The 15,536-nt window shown below is 41.4% G+C and overlaps 1 protein-coding gene across 3 annotated transcripts in view; it reads left to right on the top strand.

The window, feature by feature from the left end:
• Positions 1–15,536, top strand: part of lrrc1 (leucine rich repeat containing 1) — a 322,043-nt gene that overhangs the window by 211,346 nt on the left and 95,161 nt on the right. Inside the window, exons 12-14 of one of the 3 annotated variants that reach the window (XM_072498577.1) lie at positions 1,109–1,278; positions 7,264–7,400; positions 9,296–9,415. In XM_072498577.1, the coding sequence (XP_072354678.1) occupies positions 1,109–1,278; positions 7,264–7,400; positions 9,296–9,415 (427 nt within the window). Of the gene's footprint in view, positions 1–1,108; positions 1,279–7,263; positions 7,401–9,295; positions 11,249–15,536 lie in introns of those variants that run through there. The other 2 variants (XM_072498579.1, XM_072498578.1) reach the window with 2 other exon arrangements.

Here is a 15,536-nt window from a genome sequence, read left to right as displayed (position 1 = left end):
ATTGGTGCTTGATTCAGTTTAATCAGTGATCGTCTGCTGGAGTGTGTACCTGCCGAAGGTGTGAGGCCTCCACTGGTTAAATAGTATTTTCACTTTCACCATGTTAAGTTCACACCAAAGTAATGGTCATGCGGATGAAGTAATGAATGGCTGTCTCCAGACGCATTACTGCGGTAATATGTGGGGCTTTCAGGAAAGGAGGGAGGAAATTGTTGGGGAACTGGCTTTGTATTATGTACAAGTATTTGCTGCCTCATCTGGTGTGTGAGGTATGTCCTGTACAAATATGGCAGATTTACAAGAAGCGAAACTTATTGTAACCAATCCTTTGCAAGGAGGTGGATTTATGTTGTGTGGAACCACTGGCTCATAGTCAGAATTCATGTGTTCACTTTCAATTATTTTCTATTTCAATGCAGAACTTTACACATTAAAATTAAAACAAAAGAACTCTTCAAATAATTCACGAAGATCAAAGCAAATTACTGCGGATGATGGGATCTGAAACAGAAACAGAAAATGCTAGACAATCTCAGCAGATCTGACAACATCTCGCGCTTTGACAGCGCATCATCTCTCTCTCTCTCTCTCTCTCTCTCTCTCCCCCCACAGATGCTGTCAGCCCTGCTGAGATTGTCCAGCATTCTCTCATTTTGTCTAATAATTCAAGTCCCCTAAGTAACTTTTGAGTTGCAGCTTGTGATGAAATATTAGTCCACCGAAATGTGAACTGTTAATTATCGTTTGACTTTATGAAGCACACAACAGTGCCCAGGTGAGAGAGATGACTCCCAGTGTACATCTATGGGTACTTTGGCACCAGTTCCTGAAACACTGTATGGCTGTGGCTTACAGTAATTTACCCAATTGTTAAGCCTGCTTTTCCCGTGTGTTTTTTCCCCTACTGGCAGATTTCACTTGTCTCTACTTGTCGCTTCCTCTCGCCTCTTCCCGCCTCTTCAATATAAGTTGAGAACTCTTGTCACGTGAAGAAAGAAATACGCAAAAGTGATTGTAATGGCATTTCAGAACAACTGAGGTGCTGTCCCACTGAACTGCCGGAACGGTTTATTTACACTGTATTGCCACCTTCTTTTGTTCAACACAGGCTCATGTACTTGCCATTGTCACTGACCACCTTGAAGTTGAAGGCCCTCTGGTTGTCTGAAAACCAGTCCCAGCCTCTTCTAACTTTCCAGACTGACATTGATGTGGAAACACGCGAAAAGGTTCTCACCTGTGTACTGCTTCCTCAACTGCCTTCCGAACAGAACCACGGTACGGTATCTGCCGCTAGTAAAACAATAATGTTCTCGTCACAAAAAAAAGAAAGATTTTTAAGAGGCTAGATGCATTTCTGTTAACGTTCTTTCAGATCTAGATTGCTTGCAGCATGGGGGAATCATTTTTCCATTTGTTCATGCATCTCAACCTCCTTTCCTCTTTCCACTTGCTCAGTATTCTGTTTCAAAGTCTACGTCACCCTTGATCTGCTCTCCCTCCTGCTTTTGTTTTGTGGCGGATATTGAAAAATAATGCACAATTCCTTGGATTAGATCCGTAAAATGTCAGGGGGGGTAAAGGGAAAGTCAGCAGAAATTGCCTCTCGAGCCCATCATGACACAATGTTGTTGCTTGGGTTTCACTGCACTCTTCAGTGTCACCTAACAATTGCTCAGCAATGCTTTTGGGTTACAGTCACGCACCTTTGTGGTCCAATCTGGTGCAAAAACATTCCAAATGTGAATTTGAATTTCTATACTACACTGCCATCTTTGATTAGTAACCTGGAATGTTCAGTTGATTTCTCTCTCGTTCCTCTGGGGCAGAAGATTATTGATACAAATCCCTTATCCTGTTGCTGTAGATAGTCAATATCACATATCATATGATGGGCCTGATTCACAAACCCAACACTTGATCTGAGCTGCATTCAACACAAGTTACTTGGATGCATTGAGGTAGAAATTAATACACGTTTCACCCGTTGTTTGGGACCACAATGGGTACAGTGTGTACCAATTCCTGGATGCAAAGTCCTGCACCTGTGCTGCCAACTAGGCCATGTTGGCCTTCGGAGCTTGTAGGCCTCCCTAGTGGGAGGACTACACTGATAGGGGGTGCTGTCTTTTGGACAAGGTGCCAAACCTGTCTGTTCAGAGGTGTTGCTCTGCTGTCTCAGATAATATTTATCTCTTGACCATCATCACTAAAACAGCGGTCATTTACCTTGATTATGGTCGTGGTAGTTTCCTGTGTGCAAATTGGTTGTCACATTTGCCTTTGTTACAAAAAGGATTACATTTCAGAAATACTCATACCGTCCCTCATTTCCTCCCTGTTCTTCATCATGACAGATGATTAGAGATTTTGGCAATGACCCCTCTAACGCCATTCCCCATTTCAGTATGGGGAAGAGCTTTGCTTCCGCATGGAACCTCTGTGGCCCGGCTGAGGTTCTCAGTTCACTGTGTTGGGAATACTAGCTGCAAACCAATGTTCTGAAAACTATAAGATGAAAATTTGCTGAGCTCATAAAGTCCAGTAGTATTTTCAGGTAAATTGAACTGACTTCAAGTCAGTAATACATGGTTGGATACTTCAGCAAGGCATAGCAACTTAACTAACTGCATCTTCAGTCAGTAGCCTTAACTTTTCTGTGCAGCCATAATTATGGAATGGTTACAGCACAGAAGGAGGCCATTTGGCCTGTCATGCCTGTGTCATCTCTCTGCAAGAGCAGTCAACCAATCCCACTGCCCCACCTTTGCCCCTTAGTTTACTTTCAGTAAATTTGAAAGCCACGTTTGAATCAGTCTCCACCATATTCTCAAGCAGTCCAGATCCTAACCACGCGCTGTCTTTTCCCTCAAGTTGCTGTTGCTTTTTCATCCCCATAAATCTGTGTCTTCTGGTTCTTCAACGAATATCTATTCAGTTCGGACGCCTCATAATTTTGAACTCCATTAAGTGGGTAAATAAGCAAATGCACAGGGGAGGGGAAGGAAAGGCTACTTTGAAGTTCAATGTTTTTGTTGCAATTTTGTTGGCTCATGTTGAGCAACTTAAATACCAGGCACGCAGACTATCGGCTATCTTATCTTTCTGTAATCTGGAAACATTCCTGGTATATTGCCTAAATGCACCCTCCTCCTCATTTTCAGTTAGTTTCCCTCACACTCAACAGTGAATTCAGCCCATGTGATTGGAAGCAATTAAATGAATGTTGACTTGCAATCGTGCATCCCATCTAGCAGCCAAAACGTCCACTCTCCACCACCAGCAACTGAAAAGGCTCCTTCTGTAGTGTCTCCCAAACCCCTAATAACCCACACCAACTTGTTCACGGGCAGTGGTTGCATAGAAATTTCCAAGTTGCCCTTTTAAGTCACACACCAACCTGGAGGTACCATCTCAGTTCCTTCATCGTGGCTGGATAAAAATCATGGATCTGCCTACCCAGCAGACTTGGAGGAGTACCTTCGCTGCAAAGATCACATCACTTCAACAAAAAGGCTCACTACCGCCTTCTTGAGAGCAACTAAGGGATGGGAATAAATGTCAGTTTTACCAGTGATATTCCAAACAAAATGAAAGAAGAAAACTTTCCCTGCCTGGGCTGTTTCCGCTTCTATTACACTGTCAGACTTTCTATTTAACTTGAAATTTCTTATTTATTTCACTGAAATGTGTCACCGACCCAGTTGCTGTTCTTCTATTTCCACCTCCCCTGCTTAGATGATATTCTTTGTAACATCCTGAGATTTCTGATGGTTCTTTTTCTTTCAGGAAAGGGGTTTGTGTCCAAGAGTTGTATTTTAGAACACAATCAATTTGCAGAGGGTTAAAAATAAAGGCCACGGGTTGGAGAATTAATGTTAAAACCAGACAAACCAGTACGATCAGGGGCATCGAGCAATTCATCCTGTCTCGGGTGACTCAATAAATATTCACTTCAATTGTGGTGGTTATGATTCTGTTCAAATGAACATGCATCATGTGTCGATGGAGGACATAACTGCAAGAGGCAATGGGAAGTTTGCTTCATGGGTATGTCAGTGCATAACCTGCCCTCCAAACTTTGGGAAGACAACATTTGTTTTAAAACTGCATCAAAACTGGGTCCTAATGTTGCAGCCTTGATTTATGTTAAGAATAATTGGGCAGTAGCAACAGCATCCTGAATGTAAAGTGCTTAGTCCACTTATGGTGACTAGCATCCCTGTACCAAAGAAAATATCAAGACACACCCTGTACTTTTAACTATCTGATTGAGACTGACTAATGTGTCTTCCAGGTATCATCTTTCCCAGTGATCAGAATCCTTACCACTGTTCACGAAGGAGTTTCAGAAGTACCCTCCAGTTTTTAGCTACTAAGGCAAAAAGATAAATTAATCTCTTTGCCAATTGCAGCCAATGCTTTTGTTCGTGTCTATGAGGTTTCCCAATCCATGAACTGAACAAAATCCTAACCCATTCATCTCCTCTCACTAGCTTAATTTATGTACTGCCTACATGGTTCTCCAGTCTATAAATAATGGATTTAATGAGACCGTAATCATGCATGGTAAATATGTAAATAAACACTTTATTACATCTGCCCAGCTGCATGACCTAGAAGAAGGGCATAATCACTCTCAAATTGCTGAATTTAAATAGACGCTCTTCCTGCCTTCCACAGGAAATATGTTAAGCTGCATTTATCAACATAAGCAAACAAACTTTCTTGACCTGAGGGGCTGTTGGGGTTGGGAAAAGGGAGAGGAGATGGACTAAAAATGGAAGAATAAAGTAAACATCACAGACACAAATGAAAATAAACACAGGAACTAGGAGTATGTTCAAGGAAGTGAATAAATTATCAACATCCTGGGGATTACTATTGACCAGAAACTTAACTGGACCAGATATATAAATACTGTGGCCACAAGAGCAGGTCAGAGGCCAGGAATCCTGCTGCGGGTATCTCAACACCTGACTCCACAAAGCATGTCCACCACCTGCAAGGCACAAGTCAAGAGTGTGCAGGAATACTCACCACTTGCCTGGACGAGTGCAGCTCCAACAACACTCAAGAAGCTCAACACCATCCAGGACAAAGCAGCCCGCTTGATTGAGCTCCCACCTGCAAATAGTCACTCCCTGTACCACCTTAGCTTAGTAGCAGCAATGTGTAGCATTGACAAGATGCACTGAAGGAACTCAACAAGGTTACTTAGACAACACCCTCCAAACCCATGACCAATACCATCTAGAACGACAAGGGCAGCAGACATAAGGGAATGCCACCATCTGAAATTTCCCCCTCCAAGCCACTCACTATCATAACTTGAAATATATCGGCATTCCTTCACTGTTGCTGGGTCAAACTCCTGGAACTCCTTCCTTAACAACACTGTGGGTGTACCTACACCACATGGACTGTAGTGGTTCATGAAGGCAGCTCACCACCACCTTCTCAAGGAAAATTATGGATGGGTAATAAATGCTGGCCTAGCCAGCAACACCCACATTCCATGAATACATTTTTAACAAGTTGGAAGTGAAATGGATGGTTAGACAATCAGCGCTAACTGATAAATCAACTGTTGCAGTTTTATTTCATATGGTAGCTGCGTGGTTTGCGTAATACTGTGTAAAATGTACAATTTTTTTCTGATTTAAAAATTAATCCAAGACAATTAAAATTTGTAACAGAATTTTCCACGTGAATGTCTGAACTGGCTAAAAACACAAATATTTCAGTGATGTATACAGCTATTAATGACATTTTAGAGTTTCAATTCCGTTGTTTCTCAAAAGTATGAATATTTTCTTTCAGTGCTTTTTATTGGAAGCTCCATTTTCTTTCTCTGTACTTTTCAATTTACTTTTCGCCTGTGTAAGTTCCATTGTGCACTTTTTCAATACCTTCTCTCCACTATTTCCAAGTCCCATTGTGCACGTTTACTCTACTCTGCACTTTCTTCCAACCCTGCTCGCATTTTTTTTTGTCACTTTCCCTCATCTTTTCCTATACTGTTATCAAAGCTCATTGGGTTTTCCTTTATATATTTTAAGTCCCTCTTTTGTGCTTTTCCCCCATTCCTCATCTTAAAGAGGCATTTTTAGGGGGAAAAAAACTCTTGTCATGCAAGCACTTTTTAAAAAGAATAATTTTGTACCATGTTGACTTTTTTCAAACACTACTATGATCAAGTCACTCCTGTATGCATTTTGATTGGTGTCTCTGATGTTTACTTTACTACTTCCTTTTTTGGTCCCCCTTCTCTCCCTTCTCTGAATCCCAACGGCCCTTAGGCCAAGAAAGTGTGTTTCCTAATATTGAGAAATGCAGCTAAATATTTTCCATGTGGAATGCAGAAAGAGCATTTTATTTAAGTTGAGCAACTTGAGGGTAATTATTCCTTTCTCTTTCAGAGGAGTAGCTTTTAAAAACTGCAATATTTGAACAAAACAATAGGTGAAATGATGTAAACTTTAACCCTGTCTTCTCGTATAAAAGTCCCATTGCATTTGGATAACAGTCCAGTCTTAGTCATGTAGCACAGTGGTTAACACTGTTGCTTCACAGTGCCAGGGTCCCAGGTTCGATTCCTGGCTTGTGTCAGCTCTCTGTGCAGAGTCTGCACGTTCTTCCCGTATCTGTGTGGGTTTCCTCCGGGTGCTCCAGTTTTCTCTCACAAATCCCGAAAGACGTGCACTTAGGTAATTTGGACATTCTGAATTCCCCCTCACTGTACCTGAACAGGTGCCGGAGTGTGGTGACTCGGGGATTTTCGCAGTGTTAATGTCAGCCTATTTGTGACAATAATAAAGACCACAGATTACTGTTGTCTCTGCTCTATTTGGACCAAAGATGAGGGATAAATTTGATATTTTAAAATGGATGCTTTTCTAATTTCTAATATATTATCGTTAGTTTTAAAATCAATTATTTACCGACGATCAGATGAAAAGCTGTGAAAAAGCACTAAATAAAGACTTAAGATGCTCAGCAACATAAAACTGGATCAAAAGTCCTAAGGTAACTTTTAGAGTATCGAAAGGTTCCTCTCATATTATTTTCTCTTTCATAAAGACAAATGTTGAAAGAGTGATCATGCTTTCCTTTTGGATTGCCTTCATTCTAAAACCGAGCAGCTTATGAATATTTTAAATTGTTAAAAAAAATACAAGGAAGTGCAAGCTTATAACCAAATTTTGGATCCTTTTTATTCAAATTTGTTTCCGTCATTAACTGTGCTAAACCAATTTGCAGCAGATAACTTGCCACGCTGTGGAGCATTAGAAAGTTTGGTGAACGACATGTCTGATGAGATGTGGAATGAACGCGCAATGAACAGAATCAGTGCAATACGCTTCTTAGATGACGACGATGATGACGATGAAGAAAAGGTAATAGACGAAGAGTTAATTTCCAAATGGTGCAGGAATATCTTTTAAAGCAGTCACGGAAACCAGTGGTGTTTTCCACAAGTCTTAACTTTTGTTTAACCCTTATGACTGCGAGTGCCAGGAAACCTGCGGCTAAATACACTCGCTCTAGGACTTTGTTCGCGTTTAGTTAAATCCCGCCCAATATCTAAGCAGTGAGAGATTGCAGAGCTCTGAGATGTAGAGGGATCTGGGTATCCTAGTGCATGAATCACAAAACATTAGTATGCAGGTGCAGCAAGTAATTAGGAAAGCTAATAGAATGTTATTGTGTATTGTGAGCAGAATTGATTACAAAAGTAGGAAGGTTAACCTTCAGGAGACAGGATATTGGTGAGATCACGTCTGTTTGTGTACAGTATTGGTCTCTTTATTTAAAAGAAGGATGAAAAGCATTGGAAGCAGTTCAGAGAAGATTTACAAGACTAATGCCTGAAGAGGGCGGATTGTCTGATGAGGAAAGATTGAGCAGGCTCAGCTTGCATCCACTTGAATTTAGAAGGGTCAGAGGAGACTTAATTGGAACATCTAAGATCCTGACAGCTTATGACAGGGTTGATGTGAGGAGGATGTTTCCTCCTGGGAGAATTTTGATTGAAGGGTTACTGTTTAAAAATAAGGGGTCGCCAATTTAAAAACAGGATTGAGGAGAAATCTTTTATCTGAGGGTTGTAGGCCTTTGGAACTCTCTTCCTCCGAAGGTGGTGGAAGCAGAGTCTGGATAATTTTAAGGCAGAGCTAGATCGACTCTTGATAAGCAAGGGGGTGAAAGTTAATTGGGGGGCAGGCAGGAAAGTAGTGTTGAGGTTACAATCTGGACAGCACAATGGTTGCTGCTGCCTCACAGCGCCAGGGATCCGGGTTCCTCAAGTGACTGTCTGTGTGGAGTTTACACACTCTCACCGTGGCTGCGTGGGTTTCCTCCGGGTGTTCCGGTTTTCTTCCACGGTCCAAGATGTGCAGGTTAGCTGCATTGGCCATGCTAAATTTCCCCTTAGTGTCCAAAAGTTGGGTGGGGTTACGGGAATAGGGCAGGGGATTGGGCCTAGATGGGGTGGTCTTTCAAAGGGTCGGTGCAGATTCAATATACTGAATGGCCTCCTCTGGATGGTAGGGATTCTATGGGATTCTGTGGTTTAGATCAGCCATGGTCTTATTGAATGTTCGAGCGGCTAAGTGGGCGTCTCCTGATCCTAATTCATAAGTTCGTATGACCTTCTTTAAGATGCTCTTTAACATCTCTGTTTTTGTCCAAGGTTTTGGCAATCTGCCCTTATTGTCTCCTTATGTGACAACTTTATATTTTTATATTCCTGTGAAGCACCGCAGATGTTTTACTACATCAAAAGGTGCTGTAACTACAAATTACTGTTGCGATTTAATTTGGACGAACTCACGGAACTGTAGGGTTTTTGGGAGTTCAGCATCACCTACCCTGCACAAAATACTTCTCACATACTCAAGCAGAACTGCCTCTTGGGGTACGGCACGGTGGCACAGTGGTTAGCATTGCTGCCTTACGGCACTGAGGACCAAGATTGGATCCCGGTCCCGAGTCACTATCCGTGTGGAGTTTCCACATTCTCCCCATGTCTGCGCGGATGTCACCCTCACAACCCAAAGATGTGCAGGGTAGGTGGAATGGCATTGCTAAATTGTCCCTTTATTGGAAAAAAAACAATTGGGTACTCTAAATTTAAAAAAGGACTGCCTCTTGGTATCACAGTAAGTAAGAAAAGAAAAAGGTTCACTGGAATCAGCACACAATTTATTTTTATTGGGTTAATTCCAGTGCTCCAAATGAGATACTGTTTGTTGGACACCTGCTGTTTGCTTATTGTGCATTTTATGTCCAGGGCACACTTCTGAGGAGAGCCACTCCGCACCCAGGGGAACTGAAGACCTTGAAGAAGACAGCAGAGAACTTGAGGAATGACATGAATGCTGCTAAAGGACTGGACTCCAACAAAAATGAGGTCAATAATGCCATTAAAAGAGTGACCACTTCTGTATAGAGTTTTACCTCAAACTCTCACCTCGTGTGTCTCCCTGACTGTGTAAACATTCATGTTAACCCATCCTTGGAACTGTTCCAGTCTGTGTGTACGCACCAACCCCACCTGATTTTGTTTCTTCATGTCAACAATGTTTATATTAACTGCAACCTGGAAGTGCCTTGTTTTCACCAGTGATTGCACCCATCTGCCCATGTTTTATCATGTCATTTTTTTCCTGAAAGAACTATTCCATCTTTTTATATATATATATATATATATATATATATAGGTAGATGCACTATTGTATAGAATTAGAAATCCTTGCATATAATTTTGTTATACACGGGGTGAATGCATTTTTAAAAAAGAAGTATATTTTTGGGGGTTGTTTGCCCAGGTAATTGGACCTGCTGAAAAATAATTGTACAGTTTTATGTGAAATTTGATACTTTTATACGGTTTGGCAGCTTGGATTGTGTAAATTTTAAAATTTTTGTATAGCCAGGTTAATAATAGCTAATGCAAGTTTTTGAACCTCATCGAGAGCTGTGGTACACATTTTTAGTAGCTTAGAACTCAATTTTTTGTTTCCCAAATCATCTGCATTCTGTGTTCAAAGTGTTGAACTACTCACTTGTGTCTCTCTTCCCCTACCCTCCCAGCTCCATGTTGTAAGCCAAGTCTTTGGTGTGATGTACTAATAACACAAAGCAATTTTTCTCCTTGGGGTGGTCTTACAGTGGTTAGACACTTTTTTTGTTTTGAGGGGCACAGAGATAACACTACACCGGAGGTGCACGCATCGGAACTTGAAGGTTTGTTGTAACTTTTAGCTCTTGCCCTGCTGAATAAACAGAATTTGCACCAAACGAATATGCTGTGATGAGCACTCGAAAGGGTTTATTCTAATTAACGTAACCCCCGTCCATCATGTTCCTTTGCCAAGCGCTGCATTTCCTTTTGACTGGAATTTTAACAACTGTTGCATAGCTGCAAACAGTTTTATAATAACTGAAACTTGGGGTTCAGTCGGGACTTCATTTTTTTGTTAATCACATACTGCACAAGAAACTTGATGATTTGTTTGACAATAAGTGAAGACTTTGTGCTGGGCAGAAATAACCACTGACAGATAAAGTTTGGCGATAGTCTTTCAAATGAGCAGGTCATTTCCTACTTTGATCCATTTCTGCTGGTGCTGAGACAAATCCAATTGATAGCAGGGTTGTGTAATCTTATTTCCCCAGTTGGGAAAACTATAAAAGTAGAGCGAGAGTGTTTATGATCATTTTGGTCATTGTCTAAAGAGATTGTTACGGGTTTGAGGTCACTCCTTGCTATAGAATGTACCCTGACCACTTTCATTGATGGCTCTTTTTGTTCACGTTGGTCCTGTACCTGAAAACTGGTGGGGAGGCTTTGTATTGATTCAGTGGTCTGTTTATTTGATAAACTAAATACACTTCATGTATTTTTTGCCCAATAAACGTGATTAATTTTTGTAAGAATCTATGAAGAAAACAAATGTTTTAAAATTAGTGTGATTTGGCAAAGCTACATTTGGTGTTTTGTAGTCTGCATGTTGAACTGTAGGTTTCCCTGCAAGGAATTTACCGCCTTGACTTTTATTTATCCTGCATTAGCTTTTGCTGTTTTCTTTTTCTGTTTCTCTAGCTTTTCCGTAACCACAGAATTTTTTTTCCAAAGATTTATTTTTCTTTTGGTAGTTTTGACAGTTGCTTCAGATCTTTAATTGACGCAGGAAAATTCTGTATGTGGTATATGTTGTAATTATATATTTCAGTTGCATAATTTAACTGTCTTTCAACTTAATTGGTATTTTTGGACACCTGTTGTTGACACCAATTTGCTCCCTTGCTGCAGTTTTGCTAACTTCAAAGAAGAAATTTGAGTTCACATAATCATGGTTTTCACTCGAATATCTCAACAATGGGAAAATGATTGAACAAATTGTTCCACTATTGTTGGGTTTTGCATTCTGAAATTTGCAGGAAATCCATTATTTTCCCCAGATACTTTATACATTAAAGGTTGCTTACTGACTTGCCATCAGCACTTGCTCCTCCCCAAGATCAGCAGCGATATCACCTCTGGCTTTTGGCGTGAATATCCCGCTCAACCTTTCTGTTCCTACTATGGTCATTTAAAAAAAAATTCCAAATAAGAAGCAATTTTAGCGTGGCCAATCCACCTACCCTGCACACCTTTGGGTTGTGGGGGTGGGACCCACGCAGACACGAGGAGAATGTGCAAATTCCACACGGTCAGTGACGCAAGACCTGGATCGAACCCAGGTCCTCGGCGCTGTGAGGCAACAGTGCTAACCATTCCGCTACCATGACGCCCCTACTTTGACCATCTTGTCCTGGTTGAACATTTTTGGCGTGAATCCTTTCATTGGAGCTGTTGGTTTGGTTCGAAAGAAAATTACCTCCATGCATCTGGAGCTTCAATATATGCGAGTTGCTAAGTGAAGGAGAATTAACTCGAGGCTGCTTCATATTCAAGGAGTCTGTCTCAATAATTTAATCTAAATTGCTGCTCAGGCAATCCTAAATAAAGGAACTATTTGTTCGCACAGGTGGCCATTGCATTTGGCCACTAATTCATGACGAGGTGGACTCTTTATAGTGTATTGTCTTCTAAAGTTAGGGAGAAATCATCAACGTGCTTCAAAACAAGTAGACTTCCTTTAGCTTGTGTACCCGAATCATATTGGTAGTTGCTGATGGGTCTCTTGTATTTCATGGCACTGGGACATCTGCATCGGTGTCTAACGAAGCAAAGGCAAAAGCGTTGGCATGCAATTCAAAAGATTTACTATCCTGATCACAACCCTTTCATGTAGTATTTTTACCTAAACTAGCATTCCTGACAGATCGTTGTGGTTGATGCCACTGTACTGTTATGATTGAGACAATATTCTTTAAATTCTCATTTTTCAGCGTTTATTAACACACTCCACCCGAACCAGAATTTTAATAGAATTACATATAAATTACAGTACGGAAATAGGCCATTCACCCCACCTATGGTTATGCTCTAAGTGAGCCCCAAAAGCATCTAACCATATTAGCAGATCCCTATATTCCTTTCTCCCTCATGTACTCCCTCATATACTTATCTCGCTTCCCCTTAAATGCACCAATGCTCTTTATCTCAACTACTTGTGAGGTAGCAAGTTTCACATTCTAACTACTTCTGTTTACAAAAACAAAATTATTGAAGTGCTTCTTGAATTTTGTGGCTATATTTCTACTTCTAGCCCCTAGATTCGAACTCACCCAAAACTTCTATACAATTGTGTCAACCCCTTCAAAATTTGAAAGTTCTTTCTGTCAGCCTTCTGCTCTTGAGAAAAGAGTCCTACCTGTTCAGCCTTTGCTGATGAGTACAATCCCTCAGTCCAGCATCATCCTTGTATATATTTTCCTTCCACCTTCTCTGGTGCGTCTATATCCTTGTTGTAATATCAAGGCCAGAACTATGCATATTGATTCACATGTGATCTATATACGTTTAACGTAACTTCTGTTTTTCAGTTCTCTTCCCCTGGGAATGGTCTTTAGCGCTTTGTTTGCATTCTTTTGCCTTATTAACCTGCATGCTGCTTTGAATGATTTGTGATTTTAAAATAAACCTAGTTTTCCCTCTATTTCTGTAACGCATTTAGACCTTTATTTTCCAAGGCATATGCAATCTCCTTATTCCTCTTAGCAAAATGCTTCACCTCCCTTGCCAATATTGATATCCATTTACCACTGTTATCCATTTTGTAGTAGTGTTCCAAAATACTAACTGCCTTCCCCCCTCAAACTTTGAAATTGTACTTTCAATTCTAAATCATTTATGTAAATGATAAACAGTAGTGGCCCCAGCACTGACCCCCGTGGAACACCCCAGGGAGTTCTCACTGCAAGTTTGAGTAACTACCTTTAAACCGTACTTTCTGTTTTGCAGCCAACTTGCCATTTATTCTGCTACTTGCCCCCTGAGTCCATATTCCCTGACCTCATGAGTTTATTTTATGGCACTTTGGTCGAAGGCTTTTTGAAATTCCAAGTTTATTACATTACTGTATTACCCTTGTCTACTCTTCCTGTTATTTCCTCTGTAAGGTTGATCAAGCATAGTCTTTTCTTCTGAAATCTGACAGAATAATGCTGACTATTCTGTATAACATTTTTTTACTAGATGCTATTCTATTCCATCTTTGAGTAAGGATTCCGTTATCTTTTCTGCCATTATTGAGCTAATTGGTCTAATGGTCCCTGGATATGTTCTATCTTCCATCTTCCCCTGAGCTGTCCACAGGTCCTCAGGCAATATTTCCATTTCTAATGAATTTTTAAAATATATGCAATAGTGCTTCTGCCATCTCTTCCTTGAGTGGTACAATCCATCTGGGACAGTTATTTATTGGTCGGAATCCGGTGGAGTCAATGTGGTCTCAGCTGCATCCTGGAGAGCGGGTGCAAGCCCGTGCCACCAATTTTCTTGTTCACTCAGGCATTTGATGTGCCAGCAGCAAGCTTTCCTCTGGGATCAAGAACCCTGGTGACAGATCCAACCTGGAGATAGCTGCTGGCCATTCAGGGGTCAGCAGCTCTTTGGCAACGTGACCAGGGGGGTGGTGGTTGTGGCTGGTATGACACCTACTCGAGGCTGAGTATCATTGCTGGATTCCAGGCCTGAGGTGAATGGTCAGAGAGAGGGTGACTCTCCGTGCCCCCCCTACTGATATTGGGACCCCAATCAGGCAACACTGAGTGTCTTTGAACGAAACACCACATTATGTGCCTGCAAGCAATCCTGCACGGAATTTCTTGATGTGCCCTCACACAACACCTGCCGTATGAATAATGGTGGCAGCAGGATGAGGCGCTAAAGTGGGCATTAATTGCCCACATAAGGACCTCAATTAGCAGGTAGGGAAAGTTGTCCACAAGCCTTCCATTTTCAGATCTAATCAGGGTGGAGACAGGAAGGTGCCGGGGCCCCCGCCTGCCACCACCTTGCCTGATTATTGCATCCTCCACCACCAAACCTGCCATAGGAGGGGCTCAAGATTCTGCTCATCCTCCAAGTTTGACTAGTTTGCCAATTATCTTTCACCGATCTACCTTAAATGGGTTGATATCTTTTTTTGATTTCTTACTAAAAGATCCTGAGTGCCCTGTTCATCCCCCTGGTAAATACTGGAGCAAGGTAATTAATATTTCCATCATAACCACTGCGTTTCATAACCTTTTGGAGAACCCCTCGTCTGCCCCTCTTATGGCAAACTTGATTTTTTTTCAAGGAGAAGGAACTCTGCCAAGTCACTGACCTATGTCCCCGCTTTCAGCGGCTCCAAGACCTGCCAGCACAACAAGATCTGCCTCCGGGCTATCAGGGTGGCAAAAGCTCCACATCAACCTCTCTCCCCACCTGCATTCCCGGATCCTCCAACTAATGTGACTATTCTACCTGAATTTTTATTTGATTTCTGATTACTTCCTTCATTTTGGATCTCTTTTTGTTAATGTGAGGTTCATCAATTTCTGCAATGATTTAAAAAAAACTTTTAGCCATGTCGCTGAAACCCTTCTTGCCGATAAGCTATAAATTTGTATTGCCCAATTCTAGACCCTCTTGTATTTTATTACAAACGTGTATCAAAACAGGTTACAGCCCATAAATACCCCGGGAAACAATGTTCCCAATAATCAACTATACAGTTTGTACAACTTTTCCCCCTTTTTCACCCCCTCCCCTGCGACGAACAACTCCTCAAACACGGTCATGAACATTCCCCCACCTTTTCTCAAACTCTCTGTTGAGCCCCTTAACTCCTACTTGATCTTTTCCAACCCCAGGAAGTCGTACAGGTCACCCAATCATGCCGCTACCCTCGGTGGTGATGTCGACCGCCACTCCAGTCGAATTTGCCGTCGGGCTCTCTTGAATAATTCTGTGCATTCTTTCCGTATAGTATCAAATAGTGCAGACAGTGGGTCATGCCACTGCCTTCTACAGGTTAGACTGCTGTTTTTGTTCATGCAGTTCGATTTAATATCTATGAATGAATATGCTCCTG

The sequence above is a fragment of the Scyliorhinus torazame genome, chromosome 4 (genome assembly GCF_047496885.1).
Source record: "Scyliorhinus torazame isolate Kashiwa2021f chromosome 4, sScyTor2.1, whole genome shotgun sequence".
NCBI lineage: Eukaryota > Metazoa > Chordata > Chondrichthyes > Carcharhiniformes > Scyliorhinidae > Scyliorhinus > Scyliorhinus torazame.
This window is presented reverse-complemented; position numbering and strand designations above follow the sequence as displayed.